At 36.1% G+C, this 17,199-nt stretch overlaps 1 protein-coding gene across 1 annotated transcript; it reads left to right on the forward strand.

Moving 5' to 3' along the window:
• Positions 1-14,989: 14,989 nt before the first annotated feature.
• LOC122727654 (7,8-dihydro-8-oxoguanine triphosphatase-like) lies at positions 14,990-15,761 on the forward strand. The gene has a single exon (XM_043965333.1). The coding sequence runs from the start codon at positions 15,003-15,005 to the stop codon at positions 15,435-15,437; it is 435 nt and encodes a 144-aa protein (XP_043821268.1). The 5' UTR covers positions 14,990-15,002; the 3' UTR covers positions 15,438-15,761.
• Positions 15,762-17,199: the final 1,438 nt, after the last annotated feature.

Genomic DNA, 17,199 nt, shown 5'->3' on the forward strand with positions numbered 1-17,199 from the left:
AGAAAAAGCCTGCTTGGAAGAGCTCAAAAAGGATTTTAAAAATAAAAATGAGAGATGCCGAAGAAAAATGGGGAAAAAAATGAGAGGAATGAGGTACACAAAAAATTATGAGAAAAGAGTCAACAGTTTAGAAAAGGAAGCACAAAAATTGACTGAAGAAGAAAACAATTTCCTAAGAAAATCACAATTGGCCAAATGAAAAAAAAAAAAATCCCAAATGGAAAAAGAGGTGCAAAAGCTTATGGGAGAAAATACTGCCTTAAAAATTAGAATTGGGCAGACAGAAGATAACGACTCCATGAGAAACAAGGAATCAGTAAAACAGAAACAAAAGAATGAAAAAATGGAAGAAAATGTGAAATACCTCATCAGAAAGACAACTGATCTGGAAAATAGATCCAGGAGAGATAATTTAATACTTATTGGACTACCTGAGAGCTATGATCACAACAAGAGTCTAGAAACAATATAACAGGAAATTAACAAGGAGAACTACATTGATATTTTAGAATCAGAGGATAAAATAGCTATTGAAAGAATCCACCAATCACTTCCTGAAAGAGACCCCAAAAGGAAAACTCCAAGGAATATTGTAGCCAAATTCCAGAACTATCAGGTGAAGAAGAAAAAACTCCAAACAGCCAGAAAGAAAAAAATGTAAATATCATGGAACCACAGTCAGGATTGCACAGGACCTGGCAGCATCAACATTAAAGGATTGCAAGACTTGGAATATGATATTCCAGAAGGCAAAGGAGCTTGGATTGACACCAAGAATCACAACACAGCAAAACTGATAACTCTTTCAGGAAAAAAGGTGGACATTCAATGAAAAAGAGAACTTTCAAGGATGTGTTATGCAATGACCAAAACTAAACAGAAAATTTGATCTTCAAATACAAGATTCAAGAGAAGTATAAAAAGCTAAATAGGGCAAAAAAGTTATTCAATAAGGTTAACCTGTTTACATCCATACACAGGAAGATAATACTTGTAACTCAAGAACTGTATCTCTATTTGGACAAATAGGAGTATACATAGAGGATATGATGTGATAATATAAAAAAAAAAAAAAAAAAACAAGAGCTGGGGAACAGCTAGGTGGAGCACTGGATAAAGCACTGGCCCTGAATTAAGGAGGACCTTAGTTCAAATCTGGCCTCAGATACTTGACACTTAGTACCTGTGTGACTCTGGGCAAGTCACTTAACTGTCATTGCCTCACACACACACACACACACACACACACACACGCACAAAAATCAAGGGGTGAAAAAAAGGGGCATGTGGAGAGAAGAGGAAAGTGGAATTGGAATGAGGTAAATTACATCACATGAAGAGGTACCACATCCTATTGCAAAAGAGGGAAAGAATGGAGGGGTGAGCATTGTTTTAACCTTATTCTCATTGGGTTTGGCTCAAAGAGGGAATAACATATACGCTCATTTGGATAAATAAATTTAGCTTACCCTTTAGGTAAAAGGGGGGCAGTGACAGAAGGGAGGGCAGATTGAGGGAGGCAGTGGTTATAAGCAAAATGCTGGTAAGGAGGAATACAGTGAAAGAAGAGAAAAGAATACAAATAAAGGGGAAAATAGGATGGAGGGAAATACACAATTAATAATCATAACTGTGGGGGCAGCTAGATGGCGCAGTGGTTAAAGCACCGGCCCTGGATTCAGGAGTACCTGAGTTCAAATCCAGCCTCTGACACTTGACACTTACTAGCTGTGTGACCCTGGGCAAGTCACTTAACCCCCATTGCCTCCAAAAAAAAAAATCCCACAAAAAACAAAACCAAAAAAAAATAATCATAACTGTGAAAGTGAATTGGATGAACTCTCCCATAAAACAGAATTGAATAGCAGAGTGGATTAAAAACCAGAATCCTACAATATGTTATTTACAAGAAACACATTTGAAACAGAAAGATACACACAGAATAAAAGTAAAAGGTTGGAGCAGAATATATTATGCTTCAGTTGAAGTAAAAAAAGCAGGGATAGCAATCCTCATCTCACACAAAATAAAAGAAAAATAGATCTAAATAAAAGAGGTAAGGAAGGAAACTGTATCTTGCTAAAAGGTACCATAGCCAATGAAGTAATATTAATACTAAACATATATGCACCAAGTGGTATAGTACCCAAATTCTTAGAGGAGAAGTTAAATGAGTTATAAGAGGAAATAGACAGCAAAGCCATACTAGTGGGGGACCTTAACCTCCCCTTCTCTGAATTAGATAAATCTAATCATAAAATAAATAAGAAAGAAGTTAATGTGGTGAATAGAATTTTAGAAAAGTTAGTTATGGTAGATGTCTGGAGAAAATTGAATAAGGATAGTAAGGAATATACATTTTTCTCAGTGGTACATGGAATGTACAAAAAATTAACCATGTGTTAGGGCAGAAAAACCTCATAGTCAAATGTAGAAGGCAGAAATAGTAAATGCATCCTTTCAGATCATGACACAATAAAAATTACATGTAATATATAGCCATGGAAAGATAGATTTAAAATTAATTGGAAGCTAAATAATCTCATCCTAAAGAATGATGGACATTCAATGACATTGGGAACTGTCAAGTTTCCTGAGGAAAAGAACAGAACTGTATAGAAAATTAAATCTTACTATACAAGACTCAAGAGAAGTGTAAAAAACTTAACAGGAAAAAAACGTTGCTCAATTAGGTTAAACTGTTTACATCCCTACATGGGAAGATAATACTTATAACTCTTGAGAACTGTAAATGTATTTGGGCAGACAGAAAGAATATACACAGAGGGTATAAATATAAATTGTCTTTGATGTGATGATACAAAGAAAATTAAGGGGTTAAAAAGGGATTCTATGGGTCAAAGAGGAAAGAGAAGGTGGAATGGATTGAATTACATCATATGAAGAGGTGGAAAAAGCTATTACAATAGAGGGAAAGAAGGGAGGGGTGAACATTGTTTCAACCCTACTCTTACCAGATGTCATTCAAACAGGGAATAACATATACATTCATTTGGATTAAAAAAACTTACCTCATTCTTTAGGGAAGTAAAAGGGGAAGGGAAAGGGGGGACTGATAGAAGGGAGGGCAAAAGCAAGGGAGAAAAGGGTAAAGAAAATAGAGGGGGTGATAAAAAAGGAGGGGAAATGGGGAGAGGCAGGGGCAAGAAGCAAAACATTGGTGGGGAGGAATAGGGTGAAAGAAGGGGGGAAAGTGCAAAGGGGATAAATAGAATGGAGGGAAAGAGAGAGTTAGTAATAATAACTGTGAATGTGAATGGGATGAACTCTGTTATAAAATGGAAGAAAATTGCAGGGTAGATTAAAAACCAGAATCCTACAATATGCTATTTACAAGAAACACATTTGAAGCAGAGAGATACACAAAGAGCAAAGGTAAAAGGTTGGAGCAGAATATATGATACTTCAGCTAAAGTAAAAAAAGCATGGATAGCAATCCTTATCTCAGACAAAGCACAGGCAAAAATAGATCTCGTTAAAAGAGATAAGGAGGGACAGCTGGGAGGCACAGTGGATAGAGCACTGGCCCTGGAGTCAGGAGTACAGAAGTCCAAATCCAGCCTCAGACACTTAACACTTACTAGCTATGTGACCCTGGGCAAGTCACATACCCCCCCCCCCAAAAAAAAAAAGAGATAAGGAAGGAAACTACATCTTGCTGAAAGGTATAGATAATGATGTAATATCAATATTAAATACGTATGCATTAAGTGGTATAGCATCCAAATTCTTAGAGGAGAAGTTAAATGAGTTACAAGAGGAATTAGACAGTAATACTATACTAGTGGGGGATCTGAATCTTCCCCTCACAGAATTAGAAAAATCTAGCCAAAAAATAAATAAGAAATAAGTGAAAGAAGTAAATAGAATACTAGAAAAGTTAGACATGATATATGTCTTGAGAAAACTAAATGGGGATAGAAAGTAGTAGTATGTAGTAAATGGCACATTTTCAAAAATTGACCACAGAAACACAATAGTCAAATGTAGAAAGGCAGAATTAGTAAATGGATCCTTCTCAGATCATGATGCAATAAAATTACATGTAAGAAAGAGCCATGGAAAACTAGACTGAAAATCAATTGGAAACTAAATAATTTCATTCTAAAGAATGAATGGGTCAAACAACAAATCATAAAAACAATCAATAACTTTATCCAAGAGAATGACAATAATGAGCCAACATTCCAAAATCTATGGCATGCAGCTAAAGCAGTGCTTAGGGGAAAATTTATAGCTCTAACTGCTTACATGAATAAAAAAGAGAAAGAGGAGATTAATGAATTGGGCCTGCAACTTAAAAAGCTAGAAAAAGAACAAATTAGAAATCCCCAATTAGATACTAAACTAGAGATCCTGAAAACTACAGGAGAAATTAATAAAATTGAAGGCAAGAAAACCATAGAATTAATCAATAAAACTAAGAGCTGGTTTTATGAAAAAAAAACAATAAAATAGATAAAATATTGGTTAATTTGATTAAATAAGAAAGAAGAAAACCAAATTACCAGTATCAAAAATTAAAGGGGTGTTGTTATCACCAATGAAGTGGAAATAAAATCAACAATTAGGAATTATTTTGCCCAACTATATGCCAATAAATTTGACAATCTAAATGAAATAGATAAATATTTACAAAAATACAAACTGCCTCAGGTTAACTGAAGAGGAAATAAAATCCTTAAATCAACCCATATTAGAAAAAGAAATTGAACAAGCCATTAATGAACGCCCTAAAAAAATTTGCCAGGGCCAGATGAGTTTACAGGTTAATTCTACCGAATATTTAAAGAACAATTAATTCCAATATTATACAAATTATTTGGAAAAATAGGTGAAGGAGTTCTACCAAATTTGTTTTATGATACAAATATGGTGGTGATACTTTCAAAACCAGGCAGAGAAAAAACAGAGAAAGAAAATTATAGGCCAATTTCCCTAATGAATATTAATGCTAAAATCTTAAATAAGATATTAGCAAGGAGATTACAGCAAGTGATCATCAGGATAACACACTCTGACCAGGTGGGATTTATACCAGGAATGCAGGGCTGGTTCAACTTTAGAAAAACTATTAACATAATCAACCACATCAATAAGAAAACTAACCAAAATCATATGATTATCTCAATAGATGCAGAGAAAGCTTTTGACAAAGTACAGCACCCATTCCTAATAAAAATGATAGAGAGCTTAGGAATTGGTGGAGCTTTCCTTAAAATAATAAGCAGTTGGGGCAGCTAGATGGCACAGTGGATAAAGCACTGGCCCTGGATTCAGGAGGACCTGAGTACAAATATGGCTTCAGACACTTGATACTTACTAGCTGTGTGACCCTGGGCAAGTCACTTAACCCTCATTGCCCTGCAAAACAAACAAACAAACAAATAAAATAATAAGCAGTTTCTACCTAAAACCATCAGTAAGCATTATATGCAATGGAAATAAGTTAGAGGCCTTTCCCAATAAGATCAGGGGTGAAACTGGGATGTCCATTATCACCTCTATTATTTGATATTGTACTAGAAATGTTAGCTTTAGCAATCAGAGAAGATAAAGGAATTAAAGGAATTGGAATAGTCAAGGAGGAAAGAAAACTATCATTCTTTGCAGATGATATGATGGTATATTTAGAGAATCCTAGAGAATCAACTCAAAAATTATGTGAAAAAATTAACAACTTTAGCAAAGTAGCAGGATATAAAATAAATCCACATAAATCACGAACATTTCTATACATGACCAACAAAATCCAGCAGCACGAGATAGAAAGAGAAATTCCATTTAAGTAATGGTAAACAATATTAAATATTTGGGAGTCTACTTGCCAAGACAAACCCAGGAACTCCATGAACACAATTACCAAAAACTTTTCACACAAATCAAATCAGATCTAAATAATTGGAAAGATATCAATTGCTCATGGATAGGCAGAGCTAATATAGTAAAAATGACAATTCTACCTAAATTAATTTACTTATTCAGTGCCATACCAATCAGACTACCTAAAAATTATTTTATAGAGCTAGAAAAAATAATAACAAAATTCATCTGTAGAAACAAAAGGTCAAGAATGTCAAGGGAAATCATAAAATAAATGCACAGAAAGGTGGGTTAGCTGTATGAAATCTGGAGCCTTACTATAAAGCAGCAGTCATCAAAACTTTCTGGTACTGACTAAGAAATAGAGTGGAGGATCAATGGAATAGGCTAGGCACAGGAGACAGTAGTAAATGACTTTAGTAATGTAGTGTTTGATAAACCCAAAGACTCCAGTTTCTGGGATAGGAACTCAGTATTTGACAAAAACTGCTGGGAATACTGGAACATATTATGGCATAAGTTAGGCATAGACCATTAGGAATTACACCTTATACTAAAATAAGGTCAAAATGATTTCATGGTTTAGACATAAGAGGTGATACCATAGGTAAATTAGGAGAGGAAGGAATAGTCTACCTTTCAGATCTTTAGAAAGGAGAACAGTTTATGAACAAACAAGAGACAGAGAATATTATGAAATGCAAAATGGATGATTTTGATTATATTCAATTAAAAAGTTTTTGTTCAAACAGAAGCAAAGCATCCAGTATTAGAAGGGATGCAGAAAACTGGGAAACAAATTTTATGACCAGTACTTCAGATAAAGGAGTCATTTCTAAAATATATAGGAAACTAAATCATATTTTTTTTACTGAGGCAATTGGGGTTAAGTGACTTGCCCAAAGTCACATAGCTAGTAAGTGTTAAGTGCCTGAGGCCGGATTTGAACTTGGGTACTCCTGACTCCAGAGCCAGTGCTCTATCCACTGCACCACCTAGCTGCCCTCTAAATCAAATTTTTAAGAATCCAAGTCATTCCCCAATTGAGAAATGTTCAAAGGATATGAACTGGCAGTTTTCTGATGAAGAAATCAAAGCTATCTATTCCCATATGAAAAAAAATGCTCTAAATCACTATAGATTATGGAAATGCAAATTAAGACAACTTTGAGGTACCACCTGAAACCTATCAGATTGGATAAAATGACAAAAAAGGAAAATAATAAATGTTAGAGAAGCTGTAGAAAAATTGGAATACTAATGCATTGTTGGTGGAGCTATGAATTGATCCAACCATTCTGGAGAACAATTTGGAATTATTCCCAAAGAGCTATAAAGCTGTGCATACCCTTTTACCCAGCAATACCACTTTTGGGTCTTTTTCCCAAAGAGAGCATGGAAAAGGGAAAAGGACTCACATGTATGAAAATATTTATAGCTGCTCTTTTTGTGATGGCAAGGAATTGGAAGTTGAGGGGATGCCTATCAATTGGGGAATGTCTGGACCAGTTGTCGTATATGAATGTAATGGAATATTATTGTGCTGTAAGAAATGATGAGCAGGATGACTTCAGCGAAACCTGGGGAGTCTTGCATGGGCTGATGATGAGTGAGATGAGCAGAACCAGGATAACATTGTGCACAGTATCATCAACATTGTGTGTTGATCAACTGTGATAGACTAGATTCTTCTCACCAATCAAATGGTACAAAATAGTTCCAAAGGACTCATGATGAAAAAGGCTCTCCAAATCCAGAAAAAAAAAGAAAGAAAAGAAACTGTGGAATATGGATGCTGATTGGACCATATTATCTCTTTTGTTTTTGGTGCTGTTGTTTTTTCTTTTTTTGAGGTTTTTCCTTCTTGCTCTGATTCTTCTTGTATAACATGACTAATGCAAAAATATGTTTAATGTTATATATCAGATTACCTGCTGTCTAGGGGAGGGGCACAGGGAGAGGATGGAGGGAGAAAAAAATTGAAATTGGAAATCTTATCTAAACAAAGTTTGAAAACTTTAATTAATTAATTAATTATAAAAAAGAATGAGTGGGTTAGACAAAAAGTCCTAGAAACAATCAATTACTTCATTAAAGAGAATAACAATGAAACAATATACCAAAACTTATGGGATGCATTCACAGCAATTCTTAGGGGAAATTTTATATCTTTAAATGTTTACATGAATAAAATAAAGAAAGAGGAGATCAATGTATTGGGTATACAACCAGAAAACTAGAAAAAGAACAAATTAAAAATCCCCAATTAAATTCTAAATTAAAAATTCTGAAAATCAAAGGAGAGATTAATAAAATTGAAAGGAAGAACACTATAGAATTAATAAATATAACTAAGACCTAGTTTAATGAAAAAAATCAATAACATATGTAAACCTTGGGTTAATTTGATTAACAAAAGAAAAGCTTCTCTAAATGAAATCAGCCTGTATTTTTATTAGTCAAATTCTATTTAAATGTTAAAAATTAAAAACACTTTTTAAGATTCTAGCATGTATCTATATCTATTGATTAGTATATATTTATCTATCTGTATTTATATCTACATTTATCAGACTTGCATAATTTATTGGACAGAGTGTTGACCTCAGTTCACTTTCTGCCTTTGGCACATATTCACTATGTGATGTTTATCAAGACTCATAAGTACTCAGTAACTCAAGGTTCTAAATAAGACTAATTTGCAGAACAAAGGTCTATCTAAATTCATCTGTGTTGGACAGTGAAGAAAGGAGGAGAGATTTCATGAAAAGATGACTGAGTTGGAGTAAGGATATTTTGGTTTGTTATTTCCCATACTTCATTTAACATCCATGAGACCCCCTTTTTTGTTGTTTTGTTTTTACTATAAAATGAGGCAGTTAATATTTGTATGACATCTGACAGATTTTAATTCAGGAAAGGATTTTATAAAATCTTAATACAGTACCTACCTGAGAGTTAGCATTTATTACTTTTGTAAGGACAGTCTAGATTTTCTTGTGCTGACCTGGTATCATTCTCTAATATTATCATTTTGTGAGATGAACTACTTTTCCTCTTGGGTATAATTTCATCTTTAGTGACCCTTTCCACTCCCCCCCTCTGGAAGAGATGCTTGCCTTTCAAATCAAGCTCATGAATATCTGATGCTTATCTCAATGTCAGCTCAACCAGTCAGCAATGCAACTACTAATGTGTTTGCCAAGTTGAGGAAAATATAAACGTATAACTTTCTCTTTCTGCTTTGAGCCCCCAGCCATAGATTTGTATCTGACAAAACACTTCAATTATGAAATTTTTTATCGATACTAGTTATTCCTAATCATCCACTCCCCCTTATTTAAAAGAAAATATCATAGCATAGCAATGCATATTGTTAATCGTTTTGTCACAGTTTCTGCCTTAAGACATAAAGTGAACATTTAAACACACAGCAAACAAACTTGGTTTTTTTATGTTTAGAATTTTATTTTCCAAATTACATGTAAAAAATAAATTTTGACATCAAGTTTTTAAAACTCTGTGTCTCAACTTCTCTTTCTCCCTCCCTTCCCAACCCCTACCCCAAAGAACTCAAGCAATTCAATATAAGTTATACATGAGTAGTCATGGAAAACATCTCCACATTAGCTAGGTTGTGAGAGAAAACAGATAAAAACAAAACTTCAGATTAAGGAACTGTCAACAAATTATGCTTTAATCTGTTCTCAGATATCATCAGTTCTTTCTCTGTAGATGGATTGCAATTTTCATAAGTCCTTCAGAGTTATCTTGGATCATTGCCTTGCTGAAAATAACCATGTTCTTCCCAGCAGATCATCTTACACTATTGCTGTTATTTTGTATACAGTACATTTCACTCTGCTTCAGTTAATGTAGGTCTTTCCAGGTATCTCTGACAGCATTCTGTTCATCATAATTTTTATATAGTACCTTAAATCTGACAAAGAATTTTCTTCAAAATAGCCCAGCATAGTAGGTACCATACGTTTTGCCATTATAATCAAAGATCATATTTCCCTCCATTCTATTCCCTTCCCATGATATTTACTCTATTTTATATCTTCTTTTACTCTATTTCTCCTCAAAAATGGTTTGCTTCTGACTGCCCTCCCTTCATTCAACTTTTCCTCCTCATTCTTTCCCCCTTCTTCTTTCCTGTAGGGTTAAATAGTTGAGTCCTCCCAATTGGGGGTGTATATTATTCCCTCCTTGGGCCCACTCTGATGGCAATAAGGTCTTTGAGCTAATTCTGTGTTCTAAATTTTACTTCCTCCCTCCCTCCTCCACCCTCCCTATGAAACCAAGCAATTCAACATAAGTCATACATGTGCAGATATGCAGAACATCTTCACCTTCCTTCAAAAGTTATTTGCTTTTTACTGCTCCCTCCCCCAATGTGCCCTTCCTTCTTTCCTGTTTTCTCTCCCCGAACCCCCTTATCTCCTTCATCTCCCACTTTCCCTCAGGACAAAAATATATTACTATACCCCATTGAGTATGTATGTTATTCCCTCTTTGAGCCAATTCTGATGATAGTAAGGTTCAGTCACTCCTCCACTTCTTCCCCCTCTTTTCTTCCTCTCCATAAGCTTTTTTCTTGTTTCCTTCATGTGAGCTACCTCTCCCCAGTCCAACTCTCCCCTTCTCCCTCCCCCAGTGCATTCCTCCTACCCCTCCACCTTATTTAAAAAATGTCATCATGGTTTAGCTAGGTGGCACAGTAGACAAAGCACCAGCCCTGGACCCAGGAGGCCCCACGTACAAATCCAGCCCCAGACATAAGACACCCCACCCTGCTTGCCCCACAAAGAACAAGGATAAACCAAAAATAAATGTTTTACAGATATCATCCCTTCCTATTCAGTTCAGACCTGCATCCTCTAAGTGTATTCTTTTCAGATACCCTAATACTGAGAAAGTTCTTATGAGTTAGTAGTATTATCTTTCCTTGTAGGAATGTAAACAGTTTGATCTTTTAATATCCCTCATGATTTCTTTTTCTTGTTACCTTTTTATGCATCTCTAGGGTCTTGCATTTGAAAATCAAATTTTCTTTTCAATTTAGGTCTTTACATCACAAATGCCTTGGCTGTAGTTCCAGTTCCTTTGCCCTCTGGAATATCATATTCTATGCCCTCCTGTCCTGTAATGTATATACTAATAGATCATGTTTTCTCCTTATTGGGGCTCCACAGTATTTTAATTCCCTTTTTCTAGCTGCTTTCCATATTTTATCCTTGACCTGGGAGCTCTGAAATTTGACTATAATATTCCTAGAGGTTTTCTTTTTGGGATCTCTTTCCGGAGGTGATTCATGTATTCTTTCAATTTCTATTTTTCCTTCTGCTTCTAGAATATCAGGGCAATTTTCCCTGACAATTTCTTCAAGATACTGTCTAAACTCTTATTTTGGTCATGGTTTGCAGGTAGTCCAGTGATTTTCAAATGATCTCTCCTGGACCGATTTTCCAGGTCAGCTGTTTTTTCAAAGAAATATTTCATATTGCTCTCTATTTTTTTATTCAATTGGATTTTCTTTACTGTGTCTTGGTTTCTCATAAAGTCACTAGCTTCCATTTGTTCAATCCTAATTCCTAGACAATTATTTTCCTTTGAGAACTTTTGTATCTTCTTTTCCATTTGGCTTTTCAAGCTGTTGAGATTTTTCTCATGGCTCTCCTGTATCACTCTAACTTCTTTCTCCATTCTTTCCTCCATCTTTCTAAATCTTCCTTGTTCCACTTTCTCTTCAAAGTACCTTTTGAGAACTTAAATGGACTGAGACCAATTCATATTAATCTCAGAAGCTTTGGATGTAGGGGCCCTGAGGTGGCTATATTCTTCTGAGGGTGCACCTGGTTCTTCATTGATGCTAAAGAAACTTTCTTAAGTTCTTAATTTTCTTTGCTTGCTCATCTTTCTTTCTTTTTCTTGACTATTAACTCCCTCTTTCAGTGGGCCCTACTTCCAAGCTACACTGTGCCAAGCTTCAGAGGGTCCCAAGTGTTTCAGATTTGAGGAAGGGAGGGTTTTTTCTTTTGCCTGGCCTGGTCTCTGGTTCAAAGAAAACATCAAGCCAATTTGCTAATTAACCAGCCAGAAGAATTTTGTGTGCTGTGATGGTTCTTAACTTGTGAAGAGCCTGGCCACTCACCGAACTGGGCCTCCTACTACTCACGATTTCTTCCAGGTTCCCTGCTGGGGTGGGATAGTGAATTCCTTCTTAGGCCCCTATCTAGCTGCTCAGCCCTCTCACTCAACAGTATGCTTAGGTACAGAACACACTGGTGCTGCAGCTGATTAGGAGGCTCTGGAGTAAGTTCCTCTGGCACAGTGTGCCTGGTTCTCTGTTCGCGAGAGCATGGTGGTTGGACTCTTCTTGCAGCCTAGCATTGCTCCCTTTAATCTGTCTTTGGTTGGAAAATAATCTCAGCCTGCTTTTTTTTGGTTTTGTTTTGTTTTGTTTTTTGTTTTTGTTTTTTTGCGGGGCAATGGGGGTTAAGTGACTTGCCCAGGGTCACACAGCTAGTAAGTGTCAAGTGTCTGAGGCCGGATTTGAACTCAGGTACTCCTGAATCCAGGGCCGGTGCTTTATCCACTGCGCCACCTAGCCACCCCCTCAGCCTGCCTTTTTTGGGGGGTGGGTGTGTGGCAATGAAGGTTAAGTGACTTACCCAAGGTCACACAGTTAGTACATGTCAAGTGTCCGAGGCCAAATTTGAACTCAGGTCCTTCTGAATCCAGGGCAGCTACTTGATCCACTGAGCAACCTAGCTGCCCCCTCAGCCCATCTTTTCTGTGTATTTTTTTGCTCCAGGGGTAACTTTATTGCTGTTTTGGGGCTAATTGAGTGAGGAGCTCCTTGCATTTAATGTCTTTCCTCAATCATCTTGGCTCTACCCCCAAAAGTTAAACAAAGTTTGATTTTTTTTAATTATAAAAGTATTTTATTATTTTCCAGTTACATGTAGAGATAGTTTTCAACATTTTTTTAATAATATTTTTTGTTTCAAATTTTTCTCCCTCCCTCTCATCCCTCCCCTCCTCCCCAAGACAGCAAGCAATCTGATATAGGTTATATATGTACAATGACATTAAACATATTTCTGCATTAGGTATGCTATAAGAGAAGAATCAGAGTAAAAGAGAAAAACATCAAAAAAGAAAAACAACAGCACCAAAAGCAAAAGAAATAGTATGGTTCAATCTGAATCAATATTACACAGTTCTTTTTTTCTGGATTTGGAGAGCTTTTTCTATCATGAGTCCTTTGGAACTATCTTGTACCATTTTATTGCTGAGAAGAATCAAGTCTATTCACAATTGATTAACACATAATGTTGATAATGCAGTGTACAATGTTCTCCTGGTTCTGTTCATCTCACTCACCATCGGTTTATGTAAGTCCTTCCAGGTTTCTCTGAAATCTGCCTGCTCATTGTTTCTTAAAGCACAATAATATTCCATTACATTCATATACCACAACTTGTTCAGCCATTCCCCAATTGATGAGCTGCCCCTCAATTTCCAATTCTTTGCTACCACAAAAAAGCAGTTATAAATATTTTTGTACATGTGGATCCTTTTCCCTTTTTTATGATCTCTTTGGGAAAAAGTCCCAGTAGTGGTATTGCTTGGTCAAAGGGTATGCACAGCTTTATAGCTTTCTGGGAATAATTCTAAACTGCTCTCCAGAATGGTTGGATCAGTTCACAGCTCCACGAACAATGCATTAGTGTTCCAATTTCTCCACAGCTTCTCCAACATTCCTTATTTTCCTTTTTTTTTTATTAGCCAATCTGATAAGTGTCAGGTGGTACCTCAGAGTTCTTTTAATTTGCATTTCCCTAATCAATAGAGATTTAGAGCATTTTTTCATATGGCAATAGATAGCTTTGATTTCTTCATAAGAAAAGTGCCATCTTTTGACCATTTCTCAATTGGAGAATGACTTGGATTTTTATAAATTTGATTTAGTTCCCAATATATTTTAGAAATGAGACATTTATTAGAAGTACTGTCTATACAGATTGTTTTCCAGCTTTCTGCCTCCCTTCTAATTTTGGATGCATTGCTTCTGTTTGTACAAAACATTTTTAATTTAATGTAATCAAAACATTCATTTTTCATTTCATAATATTCTCTATCTCTTATTTGGTCATAAACTGTTCTCCTTTCCAAAGATCTGAGAGGTGAACTACTACTTCCTCTCCTGATTTACCTATGGCATCACCTTTTCTGTCTAAATCATGTATCCATTTTGACCTTATTTTAGTACTGGATGTAAGATGTTGGTCTATGCCTAATTTCTGCCATACTGTCTTCCAGTTTTCCCAGCAGTTTTTGTCAAATACTGAGTTCCTATCCCAGAAGCTGGAGTCTTTGGGTTTATCAAACAGTACATTACTAAAGTAATTTACTACTGTGTCTCCTGTGCCTACCCTATTCGATTGATACCCTACTCTATTTCTTAGCCAGTACCAAATAGTTTTGATGACTGCCACTTTATTGTAGAGCTTCAGGTTTGGTATACCTAAGTCACCTTCTTGTGCATTTTTTCCATTATTTCCCTTGATATTCTTGACCTTTTTTTTCTCCAGATAAATTTGTTTATTATTTTTTTCTAGCTCTATAAAATAATTTTTAGGTATTCTGATTGCTATGGCACTGAATAAGTAGATTAATTTAGGTAGAATTGTCATTTTTATTATATTAGTTCAGCCTATCCATGAACAATTAATATTTTTCTAATTATTTAGATCTGATTTGATTTGTGTGAAGTCTTTTGTAATTGTGTTCATAGAGTTCCGGGGTTTGTCTTGGCAAGTAGACTCCCAAGTATTTTATATTGTCTATGATTACTTTAAACAGAAGTTCTCTTTCTATTTCTTGCTGCTGGACTTTATTGGTCATGTATAGAAATGTTGATGATGTATGTGGATTTATTTTGTATCCTGCTACTTTGCTAAAGTTGTTGATTGTTTCAAGTAATTTTTGAGTTGATTCTCTAGGATTCTCTAAGTATACCATAATATCATCTGCAAAGAGTGATAGTTTTGCTTCTTCCTTGCGTATTCTAATTTGTTTAATTCCTTTTTCTTCTTAGAAATGTGGATCAGGGAAGCGTGCTCGGAAGCCGGGATTCAGTTTTAGTGATGAAGCCTCAGCAAATTCTTTTAGGAATGAAGAAACGTGGCTTTGGAGCCGGAAGGTGGAACGGATTTGGGGGGAAAGTAGAAGAAGGAGAGACTATTGAGGAAGGAGCCAGGAGGGAGCTCCTGGAGGAGAGTGGACTGACTGTGGACACTCTGCAGAAGATAGGAAAAATCACATTTGAATTTGTAGGTAACACTGAGCTCATGGATGTTCACATCTTTTATGCAGATAGTTTCCACGGGACTCCAAAAGAAAGTGATGAGATGCGCCCCCAGTGGTTCTGGTTGGAGCAGGTTCCTTTCAGTGACATGTGGCCAGATGACAGCTACTGGTTTCCACTAATGCTCCAAAAGAAGAAATTCCATGGATATTTCAAGTTCCAGGGACAAGATACCATCCTAGACTACACATTGAATGAAGTGGAAATTGTCTGAAAAGAGAGAGAAACCAGTGCCTTTAAAACATGATGTACTGGAGCCCATATAAGCCAGGGAAGCTGGTTGTTATACGTACAGCCTCATTTCAGCTCTGTGTAATTTAGGCAGGGGTTCTACTGTCTTTAGTTTCTAAGACAATTGAATGCTCAATATTTGTTTGGGGAGCAAGAGGAAGATATAAGACCAGAAATTTCCTTGGAATTGTACATATGTCACATAATGAGGACCCTACCCCCCACACCTCACCTTCATATGGACCAGGAGTCACAAGGGCAATTTTGGTTCTAAGGAAGAAGGGACAGGTGTGGGGCTGCTTCACGGTGCAGCGCTTGTCATTGTAGTGTGCTATTAGCCCACACTAGGGGGCAACAGCCACTACAGAAAAGTGGGATGTTTCCATATTTTCTGGAACTGTAAGTCTTTTCCTGCTGAAGATTCTGACAGATGATGGAAAATAATGACATGCCTTGCGATTTGCAAAATGCTGACTAGATTCTTACTGACCTTGCTAAATTGAGAGGCTACTTTAAAACTGTCCCTTTGAATTCATACACTGAGCTGGTCAGAACCTCTCGTTCTTTAAGGAGAAAAGAACCACCTGCTTCTTTAACATGATGGTCTTCCCGCATCTGATTCCAGTAACATCTTACCAGATTATAAAAGTAATAATAATACAAGCTCATATTTACAAAGCTTTTTTATATTTTAAAAATCATTTTTCACAAACATCTTATTTGAACTAGAAAAATCACCCTGTGATGTGCCCCTACTTTACATGAGGAATCTGAGGCTCTAGAGATTGAATGACTGGCCTGAGGTCATAGGGCTGATAGGTGGTAGAACCATCACTAAGAACTTGGGTCTGCATCTTAACCTGGTGCTCTTTCCAATGCACCGCCACTGCTTCAACACAATTCTACAGAAGGTGGATAAGCAGAGAAAGTCAACCACACACAGTAACTTAAGCTTTTTACACACCTCTTACAAGTACATTTAATAACATTTGTTTGTGTATATATAGATATATCTATATACATATATGTTTTATTGATAAAAATTTTGGAGTGTAATCATTTGTAAACATTTTCCAGTTCATCAGCTGTAGTAATAACTAATTCCTGCAATTTGATAAAGTGCTTCATACATAAAACTAGTACAGCAAAGCAAAAGAAATGGTCAATCAGCTAGCACAACCAGGAAAAAGTCTTCATTTCTCTCAAACCAACTTCCCACCCAGTCCTCACATTAGGCTTCCTAAGACATGTCCATCTCTTCCATAAGCACCTCTCTGAAATAGTGTTAAAGAGTTTTCCCCTGATCTATTCCTGTTATTCTACAGGTAAAGTTGGTTTCCCACTCATTCTATCTCCCTGGGATCACCCCCCAAAACTGAGGAGATAACCATTAGGATGTGCAGTACCAACAGATGCATCAAAAGGCCTCTACCACTGTTTACAATTATAATGTCCCTAAAGACTCCATTAAGAAAAGAGCAGGTTCCCATTTAAATAAAATACAGCCATTAAATGTAAAAAAAAAGAAAAAAGAAAAAAGAAATGTGGATTATGTGGATAGAGCACAGGCCCTGGAGTCAGAAGGACCTGAGTTCAAATCTGGCCTCAGCCACTTAACACTTACTGGCTGTGTGACCCTTGGCAAGTTACTTAACCCCAATTGCCTCACAGAAAAAAAAGAAAAGAAATGTGGATCATGTCTTGCAGAAGCAAGAAGAAAAATAAAGAATAATTGTTTTCTGTCT

Source organism: Dromiciops gliroides, chromosome 5 (assembly GCF_019393635.1).
Source record: "Dromiciops gliroides isolate mDroGli1 chromosome 5, mDroGli1.pri, whole genome shotgun sequence".
NCBI lineage: Eukaryota > Metazoa > Chordata > Mammalia > Microbiotheria > Microbiotheriidae > Dromiciops > Dromiciops gliroides.